This window comes from Lissotriton vulgaris, chromosome 12 (assembly GCF_964263255.1).
Source record: "Lissotriton vulgaris chromosome 12, aLisVul1.2, whole genome shotgun sequence".
In the NCBI taxonomy this organism is placed as follows: domain Eukaryota; kingdom Metazoa; phylum Chordata; class Amphibia; order Caudata; family Salamandridae; genus Lissotriton; species Lissotriton vulgaris.
Genome location: NC_141700.1, coordinates 383,320,862 through 383,338,234, shown reverse-complemented (window position 1 = coordinate 383,338,234; position 17,373 = coordinate 383,320,862). Strand labels below are relative to the sequence as shown.

Genomic DNA, 17,373 nt, shown 5'->3' with positions numbered 1-17,373 from the left:
ACTCACTAGAAACTGGGGGCTGATGTATCAAGGGTTTTACCCATTTTCTGTGGGTAAATGTGATGGCACATATTGGAAAAGATTCGCATGAAGCCAGCCATTTTACCTATCATTGAAAGATTCAAAAGCAGCCAAAAAATCAAATATGATTTTGATATTTCCTGATTCTCTACAGTTTATTACATAATTGAACAAGACCTAAAACATGCTTCTTTAGACAAAAGACCACAAAACCGAAAAAAGAAAAAGAAGAAACAATACTTTAGTGACATCCCTAAACAACAAACTCAAGCAGAATAATGTTATCCCAGTCTTTCTTGATGCTAGCTTGTATAACAAAGTTATAATGTATTGGCCCCTTCAGGAAGGAAAAAAAATACTCTTTCACTCTTCTTTTCCTTTCTTTGAATGGCATTAATTTTGTGGTTGAGAGGTGTTTTGTCAGTGTTTATATGTTTACACTGGTGAGGGCTATTTCCCTTTCGGTGGGGTTTTATCAGTTATTATAGGTTTAAACCTAAAACTGGATATCCTAAACATAATATATGTTAAGAGTATAGACCTTAACGAAGGAGGTGGCAGCAGGACACGTGTATGAATGACCACTGAATCCCAATTATGATCAACTTGATTACCAAACACATGAATTTGGGACGGTGGGGCTCCATTTTACTTGTTGGCAGAAGGCACCCTTGCCGGCACATGCCACCCTTGCCAGGTCACAAACAAGGAAGAGTCCACCGAATGAACCGATCAACCCAAATGGGTAGTAAGCACTATGTAAATGATACTATACAACTTAAGATGCAGCTCTCTTTGGCTATAAACAGCCTTAAATCCACAAGCCACATGTTCATAATAAAAAATATAAAACTCAAATAATCTCAGCCAATTACTTCATATTATGCCCCTACCTAGTTTGCAGTATGCACTCACGTACCTAAAACACTCATTCCCACCCCTTCTGAGGCCATCTCATTTCAATAAAAACTCCCACAGCTGGCCACACAACTTTCGCAAGGGATGGGTATGTCATTATATACTCCTGAAGAGCCTCGCCCCCTCTTCTGGTCCCACCTGTTACATACATTGGCCTTCTCACTGCAACATTCACACATCAACTGTAGCCGTCACCTTGTTCCACTGCACCCTCTACCTCACTCCCATTATGACCCATTCCCCTTCCATCGCTTCTTCTCGGGAAAGCGGCCTGTAGTCCGGGGTCCTGAGTGTCCCTTGGGTGGTGGGATAGTGAAAATCACCAGTAGGATAACTCTGGGGATCACGCACAAACAGGATGTAGTGAAATAGCTAAACGCTTCACTCCTACGAGCATACCTTTTACTCTGGCGTGTGCACTCCAGGTGTTCTGCAGATGATGAGTTTAAGGCTCTACACTGAACCGCGGGCCATAAGAAATGCTCCACCAGGTGAAATATTGGCCTGAAGGAGCGCAGCGGGGGGTGGTGGAGGCACTGAGGGAACGGAAGAGCCGTAGAGACCCCTCCTCCAGGTGAAAGATAGGCCTGATGGAGTTTTAAAGGGGGGTACAGAGGGAACAACGGAATAAGAGCCCAAGAGAGCCCTCCTCCAGGTGAAAGATAGGCCTGAAGGAGCATAAAGGGCGGTGGCTGACCCCCTTTTTCTAACTTTATAACACACTCCAAAACTAACCAGGAAATGCGTATCCATTTTACAGTATGCGAACAATAAGTTTCTTTTCAATTCAACATAGGTAGAGCTGCAATAGACTTTATTTTTTGTGGAGGAATTTAACAATTTAGAAAAGAAAGTGGTCACTCTGGCTAAAAATAATGTTGTCCTGTTGAGTGTAAACATAAAACCATAGACCAGATTTATAGGAGACGAATATGTGATGTTACAACGCGTGGTGTTACCATGCTGTAGGTAACAACTCGGTTGTTACATCGCCCACGTTGTTACCACGCATGGCATTTCATCGCAAGTCGTTTCAACTAGATGGCTTGCTGGACTTAAAATCCAACACATTCCCTGGTGTTGCACGCCACCTAGCGCAAGTCGTTGAAACGACTTGCGATGTAATGCCATGCGTGGTAACGCGGACGATGTAACGTCCACGTTGTTTTCAACCCGCATGGTATTACCAGCATTATAAACGATGTCTCCCATAGGAGACAAAGGGGTTGAGCATGTGATGTCTTAGTTCATTGGATGGGTGGAGGGAAGTATAAATGTCACATGTTTTCACTGAAATCTGAAGCTGCTAGTACCACCTTTGTTTTTAGTAATATTTACATCACAAGTAGTACATTTTTCAGCTGAACCTGTTTTTAATGTGATGACTTTCAAATTGTTACCAGCTTTAGCATCTGGCCAGGAAGCATTGTCTGGAAAGTTCTCTAATGGGAGAATACATTTTATTAAAATTTTCCAAATGACTTCTTGACACTAAAAGAAAATAGCAAAAACGCACAAGGGGAGCTTAACTCAAAAAAATAAAAAAGAGGAAAGTTTTCAGAGCCAAGTTGGGGTCCAGATGATTTGTATGTTTTATAATATCCGCATGCAGGCTGTTCAATAGGATGGGTGAGATAGTTGAATTATCTTCCACACATGCAGGCCTTCTTCACCCGAGGCATGCATGGGCAACAACAACTGGTTCCCTAATAGTAGGGAACAAGCCAGTCTGTTTAACAATCTCTAGTTATGACCTGTCATGCCCTTAGTTGATGTTTCTCTTTGGAGATTTTATCCCAAGTGCATTTTAGGTCATTATTTTGCCTACCTCACTGTACAAAACAGGCTCAGGTTTGGTAAGAACTCTTTTGAATAAGACAAGCCTGGATCATTGAAGCAAGTCTTGAAAAAATACTGCTTTCATGCTCACCTCACACATTTGAAAGCTCCAAAAGCTTTAGTATTTAATATATTGCTTCCGTATGCATATCAACTAAACAAAATTGTTATCTACACTAGTGACAGGCTTAAATCATTCTAGAATTGGATTCGAGATAGGGCAGCGTAACAGATTATAACTAGGGCTGGGTGTAGTTTGCGAAATAGCATGTCGCGAAGCTACGCGAAGTGCACTTCGCACTACACGAGCTACGGGTAGCACTACGCGAACTGCGTAGTAGCATGTTCGCACTGTGCAAGATGCCGTTTGCAATGATTACACAGTGAGGACAAGCATCCGGCACTGTGCAATCATTGACAACGGCATCTTGCACAGTGCGAGCTGTAGTTTTCTGCCGCTCGAGGAGATTTTAACTCGAGCGGCTGCTTTCTCAACGCGACTGGTAGTTTCTCATCGCGACCACTCGCAATGAGAAACCAGACCTCCCCGCATTGAGAATCTCGCAGGAGGTTTATTTTCCACGCTCGTGGTCGGCAACTTGATGTTGCTGATCGCGAACGAGGAAAAAGTCTCGCCAGGATGTCATTTTGCTTGCTGGCGGTCGCCAACTTGACGTTGAGGACCGCGAGCAAGCAAAAAATTACCTCTGCACTACGCTATGCTATGCGCGTTCGCACGGTGCTACTTGCAGTTCACGTAGTGCGAAGTTGCACAAACTTCCCAAACTACGCGAGCGTAGCGTAGTGCTTTGCCCAGGCCTAATTATAACACCTTACGTGTAATAGTACAGGGTTGTCTTTGATCATCATCTCACTGCTTGGATTTGGAACAGTTTGTCACTGGGAGATTTTCTTTGTACATCATTGATTCTGGCCAGGCCAGTAAATTTAAAGAATATCTACTTGTATTGCTTTCTCCTTGTATGTGGCTCATGTTCCTACCAGGGACGTTGCTGTGATTATCATTATTTGAATTTCAGGAATGCTTAGGCGTGTTTCAGCGACTCACCGGCATATGTTATCTCTGCAGTTGACACATTGAACATTTTAATGTTTTGTCTATGTGCCATTTGTTAAGCGCAAAACATTTTTATTAGTTAAAACCGCTGTTAAACTTAAGCTGGAATTCACTACTATAGGAACACTGTTGGTTATCTTGGTGGCAAAAGCATCCAGTTGTTGAATGATAACGCTGAAAGTGTACTTGAATATATTGCTAATACAGCACATGGCTTAATTTTTCCACAAGCGTAAAAATCATTGCAGGTGAGGCTTGTTTTGTTTAAAAAGTACATAGCCATGTCAGAAGATTTTAGGTTCTGTAATAGAGATTTTCAGTCTGCACAAGGTCTTTCATTTGTTGTTTTAAGATGATAGAGTACTCTTTTTATGTTGTGTGTTATTGTTAAAGTTCAGGATCACCAAATTCAAAGTCTAGAATATGACCTAAAGACGGTGCTGGCCTCCTGAGAAGTAAAGATATGAACACCTTTTGGAGAGTGGTGAAGGTACAACGGTTTTAAGAGCTCCTCTGGAATGAATCATGGTTGAAATTTCACAGCTCTATTAAATCTCACTTTGGGAGCTCATGAGTTGGGTCCAACTCTTGTTGTTTGTTTTATTCCAATTTTGAAGAAACCATCAAATCATTGACATTGTTGAAGTCCTGGACCTCAGCTAGTACTGGAGTCCAGCATAGCCTACCTCCCCAAAATGTTTGAATTGTGCGGAAACCATTGTGTTTTGCCATTGTTAAATCACAATTGCTTTTCTTGCTTTGAAAGGTTTCTTGTTGGTATCCGTCTTTAAGAAAGAAGACCTATCTGATCCAAGTAATGTTAAACTGCTGGCAATGTCGAATCCAGGCAGTAAGATGCTAGGAAAAAAACTACATTTGCACTTTTTACTGAGAGTAGAAGAAATTAAGATATTGAATTTATCACAGATATGATTTAGAGCAAAGGACTCATCCATGCACAATAGCGTAGCTTTGTGTTTTGGCCAGATCAGCGCGTGTAAAGAAAATTCCTCCTCACTCCTGGCCCTTTGTAAATTTCATATGGCCATTTGGCAACTTTGAGAGGCAGCTCTTGTGGCCCACACTGAAATTATGTAAAAGTCCAGACTCTTTGCTAAAAGACATGCAACTTCTTTACACTGAAACCTGGGTAATTATCCAGGTGCAAGCTGAGAAGATATCTTTTAGGAACATCTGAGTTGAACAGGGCTACCCGCAAGCACCTTTTTGATTTAACTTTTTATTTGTCTGACATAGAATGCATGCATATTGTAGGTAGTCAATCATCCCTTCAGCATTGGTTCCTCCCCATTGCCTGCTCTCTTCTATGCTTTAAAATTATTATTCTAACTCAGATCGACTGGACGGCAAGGTAGCTTGACTCAACTATAGAATTATTGTAAAAACAACAGTTGTGTTTCTTAAAATAGCAGTATATATTTGTGTTTTAAAAATGTATATATATTGAATCAAGTGAGCAATTGGACGCATTTGTAGAGCAGAGGAGCAAAACTGGTTTATTTTTTATTATTAATTTTTTTAATGGATTAATTACATTCTTGCTACTGCTTCTTCTATTTTATTTTTTGTTCAGCTTGGTGTGAACTTAAACGAACAAACGAGTGGTTCTTAAACCATTTGTTAATCATTCTTTTTCTGTTCGTGCAGAGTCGCTCAAAGCAAGAAGATCCAGAGCAGGCGAGATTGAAACAGAAAGCAAAGGAGGTAAGCAGAATTGTGCTCATTGGACTTGACATTTCAGGGCTTTCACCTATTAATTTTTTATGCGTTGCTGCTTTGTATATCATTAATAACCGTCTGACAAAAAACTTTTTTGGGTGCCTTTGTGTTTTACCTTTAATCATTACATGTAATACATACATTTCTGTATTACAGCCCTAAGGAGAACATGTTTTCCTGCGTTTTATGTCATTTCCATTTCTTTCCGCAGACATATTGCAGTGGTGAAAATGGGAAAGGAAGCCTTTTTTTTATTTATAATTAATAGTTAACTTCATTTGCGTGTGAATAAGCTCCACTTCAGTGTATTTTACAACACTTACAAGACATGAATTATTTTTAATTTTTTTGTTTAACATTGAAAAATATTTCGAACACTTATAAAAACGGTTGCAATCCTGCAATTTATTGCTGAATATTCAACGATTATGTGCATGCTCTTAATTAAGTTCAACGCAGATTTATTTAGTTGTAGAGTGACTATTATTTTGCAGTCAGTTCTGTGCAAGCGACCCTTCTTTGTATTTCCTGTATGTTAAGTTAAACAATGTGACATTTAATTTAATATTGGAGCATCTCAAGTCCAGAGCCCGGTTTCTTGTGAAATGGTTGATTACAAGAAAATAATTTGTTTATTTATTGCATGGTTTTGTGTTTTGCATAGAAGGCCCCACGGGCGTCAGGTCGTTTTGCACAGTGACAAAAACACCTACACTCATTTTAACTGAAATTACATATGCAGTATGTAACAGTAAAACATAAACGTATTAATAAGAGGCTTAAGTAACATAGATTGTATAAAATTTGAAGGAAAACATGAGTCTTATAAATTTGTCATAAGTGCTTTAATAATAAAAGATGGTGAAGGCCATGAAATAAGATACACACAAAAAGTGTTCTCTTCCTGCATCACTCCAATTCGAACAGTTGCATTTAAAAAGTATTGTATCACAATGTTTTAGAAAGGAAGTTGCTCCAAGCATGCACAATTCTTTCACATCGTATTCCTTATTGTCCTGCACTGGTTTGTCAGTTGGTAACGACACACTTATTTTGACCAGTTACAACCTAGATTGAACCATCCTGCAGCATCTGGAGTCAATGATAACATTAATATCACATTCCTTTCCCATAACATCCTGGAAGATCAGACCTTTCCTTAAACTGGTGCCTTCTTTGATTGTGCTAGCTTGTGTGAATATTTCCCACACTTATTGTTCATCACCAAATGCTAAAGTAACCATAGGACCTATCCATTTTAGATTTAGAAAACTGTATTTTTGTGAAATTCGAATGTAGGTGATATGATTAGACTACAACTTCTGTCGAGGTATTTTATTAACGTTTCATCATAAGATTCTCTGGCTCAATATTCACAAAGCTTGACCATCAAACTAGGCAGCATTTTTTTTGCCAGTGGTGCCCACCAATTACAGCTCACATCAGATCATTATTGGTAATGTTGGAACTTTGGTATTCATGGTAAAGGTGATTAGCCATGGTATGCAGGCCCCTCATAACGTCTATATAGGGATGACATAGAGACCCCATGCCATGGCTATAACACCTCCTGGCCCACCTTTGTGCAGTTACACCCCTCGGTAGGTGATGTTCTCAGGGTAAATGCACTTCAAGGTTATGTTATGGGAACCTGCATCAGAATCCCAGCCTAGGTCTATTACTCTTCAGACAAGAACGTACCTATCGCAGGTAGAAAGGAAAAAAAACACTTTTTGATCAGCCATTATTCTAGTCTCCTTCCCAAGTCCTTTAGTTGGTTTGGTGTCCTCTCTGGTGTGTCCAGGTGTATTGCCACCAGACTCATGGGATTGCCCAGATGTAGGCCAGACCAAAGATTTGTAGCATATCTCAATTACAAATATTTTAAATATTGAAGTGATAATCAGTAATATTCCAAATTGCCAAGTAGGCAATTTTCAATTATTTATTCTTCTTTGATGGATTTAAAATGTCTTTCTTTAGTACAGCAACAGCTTATGTTTTTTGGATACTACACAATAGCGAGCGTGTATTTTGTCCTTTGAGTAGGACTATTTCAAACCTGTAAAATGTAAACTACTGTGAATGCATTCATTTTTAAACACCTTAACTATGACATATGTTAACATGTATACAGTACATAAACATACCCTGGTGGGCAGTGATAACTCATCTTCATTTCTATGCTTATCATGCTGTGTTTCAAGAACGTTTCAACAAAGGTGAGAAAGGGTAGAACCGATAGAGGGTCAGTGATTTTGAAAGCAAATATATGTCAAAGAAAGACAGTTTTGCAGCGTGAATCTTTCTGGATTCACTATGCTGTGCATATTCCGCGGTCTTGTGGTTGGGTCCGGATTCGTAGTCTTTTCTTTTCTTTGTTTTTTTTTTTTTGTCTTTTTGTCGCCCAGGTGGGCGTCAGCGTCACCCCTTCCTGGGTGTATTTCCGGTGACGTCGGCATGCTTCCTGCGGAAGCTCCCACCCTTGGGCGCCATCTTCAGATTCTTTTTTCCGCTGTCTGGTCTGGATCGTTCCCGTTGGGCTCCAGACATTTTTGGAGAAAGTACTAGGAAAAGATTGAAATTCGAGAAGATATAGAGAGAAGAAGACTACAAAAGACTTCGCCGAACACTGCCCGGCGAAAAGAAGGAGAAATCATCGAGGACTTCGACGATCGTCGACGTTCGCGCATCCAGGAAGGCCTAAACATTTGATGATGGACAACACGCCGTTCAAGTTCTGCCCTAACTGCCACCACAAGTTCGCGCAGAAAGACCAACACCCGGTTTGCAACCTTTGTTTACCGTTAGAACACAGAAGCGAGGACTGCAACGCCTGCTCCGTCTTCGCCCCGAAGACCCTTCGTGTGAGGAAGAGCCAGAGGGTAGCGCACGCCACCCTCCAAGGAAAAGCCCCGAGGCCATCGCTGTACGAGCTGGGGATGTCCTCGGAGGAAGAGAACAACGCTGCCGCCGAAGACGACAGCTACACGGTCGTTGAGACCGATTACACGAAGACATCTGATAAGGTAGGAGACTCGTTGTTCCCCAAGAGCATGAGAGACTCCGAGTCTCGAAAAAACGAGGGCAAGACCCCGAAAGCGCCGACGCAGAGACACCTGGCGTCCGCGGCTACCCACAGGCCCAGCGGATCCTCTGAGAAGGAGTCCCTGGCGCCGAGAGCTGTTGACCAGCAGAAGTCGTCGAAGATCGTCCCCGAGAAGGACCGATCGAGGGAGAAAGACCCTAAAGCCTCGACGCCGTTCAGGAACCCGAAACCCAGTTCGACGTCCAAGTCCTCGACGCCGAAACTCTCGCAGTCGAGCCAGGCGCCGAAGAGAGTGGCCGAACAATCCAGCGCGGACAACGCGGCCGAGATGGAAAAGAAAAAACGGCGACTAGAAGCCGAAATGGAGAACATCTTGCAGCGGAAAAAGGATTTCGACGCCAAGATGAGAGCCTTCACGATTCCCCACAAGACCAAGCCACCCATGCAGGAAATGGTCGAGGAGGATGAGGAACAGGTCGAGGAACATGAGCCTGGCACCGAAATGGTCGACGACCAGGAAGAGGACGAAAATCCCTACGAGGCTTACAGCTATGAGGAGGAAGAGGACAGCAGGTTGGACGCCGAGTCGGCCACCTCTGACCCGCAGGAGGAGGATTACTTGGATGTCGACACCGAAAGCCCAGAAGAGGCGGTCGACACATACCCCTCGAGGCCATCGCCGCCAGACGACATCGGAGCTTACAACTCGGTGATAAGGTCGGCGGCAACAGCCTTCAAGCTCAAACTCGACGAGGAGAAGCAGAAAGCGGACTTCCTCCTCGAGACATTACTCCCCACGCAAACAAGGAGCCAGTTTCTACCTATGCTCGACAGCATCTTGGCACAGGGGATGGAAGCATTCAGGGAGCCCGCAACATGCAAGGCAGTCACTCCCAGAACCGAAAAAAAGTACAAACATTCATCAAAGGACCCAGCCTACATCCGAGGCGTGGTCTCAGCTGACTCGATCATCACAGCCACAGCAAGGAAGAGGGCTAACGTGGCCATCACTTCTGGACCTCCCCCTGATAAGGAGAGCAAAAGAATGGACTTAGTGGGCAGAAGGATCGAACGGAATGCCGCGACCCAATGGCGCATGGCTAATTCCAATGCCCTCATAAACAGGCACATGTACCAGATCATGGAGGAGCTAGGGAAACTGGTGAAAGACCTACCCCAGGAGGCCAGGCAGAAGGCCGAGAAACTGGTGGAAGACGGGAAGAATGCGGCAAATTGTTGCCTCAAGACGGCCCTGGATGGTGCAGACACCTCCAGCAGGCTCATGATGATGGGTGTCACGGAAAGAAGACATGCATGGCTCATAATCTCGGGCTTTAAGCCTGAAGTGCAACACAGCATCTTGAACGCTCCGTTCAACGGCGAGACGCTATTCGGAGCAACAGTTGACGACAAACTCAGTCAACTGAAGAAAGACAATGAAACTGCGCGATCCATGGGAGCCTTGCAGTTCAGAGGCAGCAAAAGGGGCACCCAGTCACGGAGGCCCGGCGGAAGAGGTGGAAACCAGCCAGGTACTTCACACCAGGCTTTCCAACAGACACACCAGGCTGACTCGCAGGCGCAACAGAGTCAACAGAAGCAGTCCTGGCAGTAGCAGTCAAGGGGCCAGTCCTTTAGAGGGAGAGGAAATGGACGAGGACAGCATAAAAGAGCGGGCCAGCAGCCCTCCTCTAAATGACTTCAGAGACACCCGTGTGCCCGCCAACAGAAAGGTTCCCAGGGGGCAGCACGTACAAAGGGGTCAGGACACAATGGACAACTACCACCATGTAACACCGGTGGGTGGAAGATTAAGACTCTATCTCCAGGAATGGAGAGAAATCACATCAGACAAATGGATTCTAAACATCATCCAATATGGGTACTGCTTAGAATTGGAAGGGAGACCAACAAGCAGGAGACCAAAGCGAAAGAAACTAACAAACGATCAGCTGCAGCGGCTTCAGGAAGAAGCGAGAGAGCTCCTTCAAAAGGAGGCCATAGAACGGGTTCCCTTCAAAGAAAGAAACAAGGGAATATACTCAACGTATTTCCTCGTGCCAAAGGTCGACGAGACAATGAGACCCATTCTGGACCTCAGGTTCCTGAACACATTCATAAGAACACAAACATTCAAAATGACCTCCCTGCAGGAGGTGCTACCGCAGTTGCAGATTGGGGACTTCATGGTCACAATAGACCTCAAGGACGCCTACCTGCACATACCAATGAACGTACCGCACAAACATATGCTCAGGTTCACGGTCGGAGACAGCCACTACCAATTCACAACACTAGCCTTCGGTCTAAAATCAGCACCGAGGGCCTTCACGAAGTGCCTCGCGGCAGTCGCAGCGCACCTACGAAGGAGGGGGATACATGTATATCCTTACCTGGACGACTGGCTAGTGAAAGCAGGCTTGTACCAGAAATGCAAGAAGGACGCACATACAGTGACGAGAACGCTGATAAACCTGGGGTTTTCCATCCATTGGAAAAAATCATCAATGGAGCCGGAACAAGTGAAGATCTTCTTGGGGGCACAGATCAACACCTTGCAGGGCAGAGTGTTCCCCAGCAACAAGAGAGCAGGGGCCCTGGTGAGGGAAGCTCGCCTCTACCGGAAGGGACAAGCTCGGACAGTGAGGACTGCGAGCAAGATCTTGGGGATGATGGCATCATGCATCCACCTGGTACCAAACGTACGACTACACATGAGACCCATCCAAGAGTGGCTCCAGGAACAATGGTCACAAGCTTCAGGGAGTTGGGAGGATCTAGTGGTTGTGACGCACGCAGTGCAGAAGGAAATGACATGGTGGACCATGGAGAACATAGCAAAGGGAAAGCCTCTTACACCCCCAACACCAACAGTGACCATCACCACAGACGCATCTCTGATGGGATGGGGCGCTCACATGGAAGAGCTCAAAGTCAGGGGTCTGTGGACACCAGCAGATGCGTCGAAGCACATCAATTATCTGGAATTGAAAACAATCTTCCTTGCATTGAAAGCCTTCCAAACAAGACTGTACAAGCAGAGGGTGTTGCTGCAGACAGACAACACCACAGCGATGTTCTACATAAACAAGCAGGGTGGAACACAGTCAACAACGCTTTCGACACTGGCGCAGGAGATATGGAGATGGGCCATCCCCCTCAGGATAGACCTACTGGCCATACACCTACCAGAGAAGGAGAACATTCAGGCAGACTGGCTGAGCAGACAGACGTCGACATCCCACGAGTGGGAGCTCAATGCCCAGGAGACGATGTGGTTGTTCAACAAGTGGGGAACGCCATCAGTGGACATGTTTGCAACACGCCAGAATGCCAAATGCCCAAGCTTCGCATCCAGACAACCCGAAGAAGGGTCCCTTGGGAATGCCCTATGGATAGATTGGTCCGGGACATTTGCTTACGCTTTTGCCCCGATACTACTGATACACAAAGTACTGAGCAAGTGCAGAGCGAGCAACATGACCCTGATACTGGTCGCACCACAGTGGGCCAGACAGACATGGTACTCGCAGATCATGGAGATGGCACAGAGTCTACCCCACAGATTCGGCAGAAGAAAAGACCTGCTCTCCATGCACAACGGAGAGGTACTGCACCCAGAGCCAGAGAGCCTGAGCCTGGTGGCGTGGCTCCTGAGGACATAGAATTCGCACACTTGAGACTGCCTGAGAGCACCCTCAGGGTCCTTCGGGAGGCACGATGGCCCAGCACACGGAAGTGCTACGGGGCAAAGTGGAAGAGATTCACAATATGGTGCAGGAAGGAAAGACTTCACAATAAAATGAAGAGGGACTCCACATTGCTAAAATACCTCACGCACTTACTGGAGAAAAAACTCAGCTCGTCCTCCTTAAGAGTCCACTTGGCAGCGATAGTCGCCTATACAAAGGGTGACATGGCCAGGAGCTTCTTCACGTCACAGGTTGTGAAGAGATTCCTGGAAGGAGCGAAGAGGGTCGCACCACCCAAGCGGTTGCCACCACCGGCATGGAACTTGAACATAGTCCTGACGGAACTCATGAAGGAGCCCTTTGAACCGCTCCACAAGGCCTCACTAGAGATGCTGACCATGAAGACAGCTTTCTTGGTTGCAATAACGTCCCTACGACGAGTGAGCGAGCTTCAGGCGCTAACTCTGCAGGAACCATACATACAAATACACAATGACAGGGTTGTGATGAGGACTGACCCACACTTCTTGCCAAAGGTGGTGTCCAGATTCCATATGAACCAGTCCATACAGATTCCGAGTTTTTTCCAAAAACCAACAAATAGCGCAGAGCGAGCCCTTCACACCCTAGACGCCAGAAGGGCGGTCATGCACTATATCGAGAGGACAAAAGGACACAGGAAGACAGAGCAGTTCTTCGTGTCATTCGCCAACAGTTTCTTGGGTAAGGCTGTAACAAAGAACACTATTGCACGATGGATCGCGCAAACAATCCAACTCTGCCACAAGCGGGCAGGACAGGAACTAGCAAAGGGACCACGTGCCCACTCCACTAGGAAAAAGGGTGCGACAATAGCCTTCCTGGCTAATACACCCATACAAGACATATGCCTGGTGGCAACATGGGCTTCAGTGCACACATTCACGAAGCACTCTTGCGTTGATGTTCAAATGAACAAAGAAGCACAAGTTGGACAAAAGGTGCTCCAGCACATATTCAAGAACCAAAGCTCATCTTCTACCCAGCCGCCACAGAAATGAGAAACCGCTACAAAATCTATGCACAGCATAGTGAATCCAGAAAGATTCACGCTGCAAAACGAATAGTTTCTTACCTGTCGGTGTAGTTTTGCAGCTTGATGATCTTTCTGGATTCACTAGCGAACCCACCCACCTCCGCCAGAAAGATGAGGCTGGAGAGAGAAAGAGGTGGTCAAAAAATAAATAAATAAATAAATAAATAAAATGAATGACTTTTATACAAAGCGGTTAAAAGAAGTTTCACCTACATAGAACATTGCCATCACTTCGGAAACTAAAGAAACACGGAAAAAAGAACCCGAAGATGGCGCCCAAGGGTGGGAGCTTCCGTAGGAAGCATGCCGACGTAAACGGAAATACACCCAGGAAGGGGTGACGCCGACGCCCACCTGGGCGACGAAAAAAAAAAAAAAACAAAGAAAAGACTACGAATCCGGACCCAACCACAAGACCGCAGAATATGCACAGCATAGTGAATCCAGAAAGATCATCAAGCTGCAAAACTACACCGACAGGTAAGAAACTATTCGTTATTCATTATGATAATGGGAAGTGGATCAAATATATATTGGTGACATCCTGCACAGGGCTAATAACAGTACTTGTGTTAGAGAGTCTGATATACTCTTTATTACATTTAGCAGAAATTATAGGAGAGATCAAGTTTGCTTGTGCTTCATGTGTGTTTTGGTTTTACCAGATTAAGAATAAAAAACTGTAAGAAGATTGATACACTAAATTAATTGATGCTAGGAGTTTGGTATTTATTCCCAAGATGTGATTGTAAGTTAAATATTTACTAGATCAGATTAGATATTTATCACCAGTTCAGTTTACATCCTACGTAGGGTGGTGCATTGTGTTTGAGCACCCTTTCTGATTGAAATACAATGATTACCCCATGTCGAGTAATGGATGTACGATTTTGATTTACCTTTCTGATGGACATGTCTAACAGTAGATTCCTCACCTTGTGAATTTTCCACAGTCAGACTGAATCTGGAAACTTTATAAAAGTAAGCCTGAGTTACCAACCGGTGGCATTGTGCGGCTCCCCACAGATGATGATCTTCTCTGGAAGTGACTAGCGGGGCCATATATAAGCACCACCTGTGCACACTGAACTCCCTGGCTTTTTTTCCTCACCTTCATACACTGATTTGGGGCTTCTCCTTGGTCTCCAGGATCTGCTTTTCATCGCAAAATATCCAGTGTGCAAGGGAAAATGTCATTCCCTGATACAACGGGTTAAAACTGTGTTGAAACTGTAGCAAACAGATGTCCAAGACTGACCGTCAAGTAGTTGGTCTTTGGTGCCTGGTTTTGGAGCATGACTCAAGGGCCTGTGATGATTGCACAAAAAAGAATCCGAAGACCATGTGGTATCGCAAGGCATCCCTCCACAAACTTGGTGTACACCAATGTTTGGGATGCATTAGTAGCTTGGTGCAGCATCTGCCACATGGACCCACCTCGAGCCAGGTTGTCTGAAGTTTTGTCAATTTTGTCCCTGGCCCAGCAAGGACTGGTTTGGGGCACTGTTAAAGGCTATTTATTTGTAATCTCTTTCTCCTTTTTTGCATTTTCTGGATAGGCCTTCTTTATTCAAATCACCTGTTGTGATGACATTTTTTGAAAGGTTTGCAACATTTGTTTCCACAAAACCCCTTGTGATGCCACAGTGGGGCTTTAACTTAGTTCTCAATTTTTTTATGTACCCTACCTTTGAGCCACTGCCGTTGTTCCTTGAGACTTTTAACTATGAAAACAGTTTCTTGTCACCATAGCATTGGCTAGGCATGTGAGCGAGCTGTAGACTCAATCTGTCACCCCACCTTATACAAATGTCTTTCCAGATAAATTATTTTTGAGGATTCATGCTTCTTTTCTGCCGAAAGTAGTCACGCCATTTCATATCGGGCAGGATCTCACCTTTCTGAATTACTTTGCAACACCTCACTAGGCCTGCCAAGTATCACGCATCAGATGTGACGCTAATGCATTTCAGTGTGGTGTTCCGCATCACCCCACTGAAATGCATGTCACGTATTTTGGCACTCCGAAACTCTAGCTATGCAGGTAGCCAATGTGCGCCACCGGCGCCTGCCAGCTGCTCCCCGCAGACTTGCTGCAGGCACTGGGCAGTAAGTTAATAGTTAATCGTGTCTGCTCTCAGCTCTGAGAGTGCTAGAATGTATTGTAACTTACAAATTAAATCTGACCAGCAGCTGACTCGTCGTGCTGGCAACGTAGTTATATTTCCTGCAACCGCAGCGCCGTATGTCTTTCAGAAACCACACGTACCAGACACACTGACTGAGTGACACTCACACTATGCCAATTACCGAGACCGGGGTGCAGGGCTTGCCCAGGCAGGTTCAGCAGTGGTTGCTACGCTGTGGCACACCAGGGAGCCCAATCCGGATGTGACCGTAGTGCCTTGACACGTCCTGGGCTGGAGGAAAAGGAAGTGAGGTCCGAAGCTGCGGAGGACTCAATCTGAGAGTCGAGTCCTCCATGCGCTGCCTCTGCTGTCTGCCCCAAATTCAATAAAACACCCTGTCGTTGCCGGACCGAGCAGTGAATGAGTGACTGATTAGTCACTCACCGACAGGACACTTGCGGCCGCCTGCGCCGCGCATCACTGAGCATCGCGGATATCGCAGGTGCAAAGTGCGGCCGGGGGGGGGGGCGAGTCAGTGAGTCGCTCTGGTAGGAGAAGAGTGCAGAGTGTATGATCATGCAGCAGTGTGCTGTGCGGCCGCAGGGCCCTGTGCGGCTCCGGCTGCGGCCGCCGGACGGACCTGGACGCAGAGACGGCAGCAGTCTGAAATCTAGTTAATTAAGTAAGTGTTTTTGGCCAAGATACACGCTGTGCGCCAGGCAGACTTTTAGTATACATAACACAGTTTAATAATTAGTGTTTGTATCAGCACCGCCGCGGAGCTGATTATCTCGGATACATTTTTCAGACACACACAATCAATTTAGTTTAAAATCTGCAGGCGGGGCTGCTCTGTCTCATCCTTCTGAGTGAGCCTGGTTTATCTGCAGATCTGATTTTATCACAGTAAATCTGCAGGCCCAGCCACAGGGCTGCTCGGTCTCCTCATCCTTATCATGGGTGTCCTGACTAAAAGGGTTTTTTCTTCACAGACTACTGGTCAGTGCGTGACAGTTTTACCAGCCATGCTGGCTTTCGCTGCTCTCTCAGCACCGGGGCCCGGGCCGAGGGGAAGGGAGGGGGTCTGTTACGACTGGGGTTAGTGTCCTTCCATTTCTGGTGCTCTGCAGCAGTTTCAATAAGTTCATGGGGTTTTTCTTGTTGCTCAAATAGCTGTAATTTCTGATATTTAGAAGTTTCCCTAGTCTTCATTGCATGATTTTTGCTCGTGAGAAAGTGTCACTCATAGTCGTTGGAATTTCACTCATAATTTCACTGACATTTTAAAAATGTCACACATGGCAATCTGAAACCTTGGCAGCTATGCCTCACCCTTCTAAGGAGGAGGAAAGACTTTATTGTTTGCACCCTTAGAGGGCACTAAGGGCCAGATGAACTAAGAACTGGTTGCAAAATACTGGTCACTTTTTGCGACCAGTATTTTTGTGACTCGTGTGGTAATTAGTTAACTGACATATGTTCCAATAGGTCGGTTCGCAAATGACCAATTTCTAGTGGGTTGCAATTTCACCTACCTCATGAATATTAATGAGGTTGTTCGCAAATTGCGATCCACTAAGAATTGCAGCCATCACTGGAATAGTGGCCTGCAGAAGTCAGCAGACCACTATGCTTGTGAATGGTTTTAAATAAAGCAAGTTTGTTTTTTAATGCAACCAGTTTCACTTAAAGGAAAACGGGATGTGTTAAAAGAAAAAAAAGAAAAGCGTATGTTTAATTTTTTGTAGAGTTGCCAGTATTCACTAAGCAGCCGGGGTCCTTTGTAAATCCTTTCCCATTTGCAAATGGCTGAATAACTTTTTTGAAGAGAT

General features: G+C 45.0%; 1 protein-coding gene across 1 annotated transcript in view; it reads left to right on the top strand.

The window, feature by feature from the left end:
- The window catches only part of LOC147674083 (transcription initiation factor TFIID subunit 4B-like), a 1,347,443-nt gene that overhangs the window by 727,866 nt on the left and 602,204 nt on the right, over window positions 1-17,373 (top strand). The window contains exon 13 of the mRNA XM_086945146.1: window positions 5,525-5,581. Within this exon, the coding sequence (XP_086801272.1) occupies window positions 5,525-5,581 (57 nt within the window). The remainder of the gene's footprint in view (window positions 1-5,524; window positions 5,582-17,373) is intronic.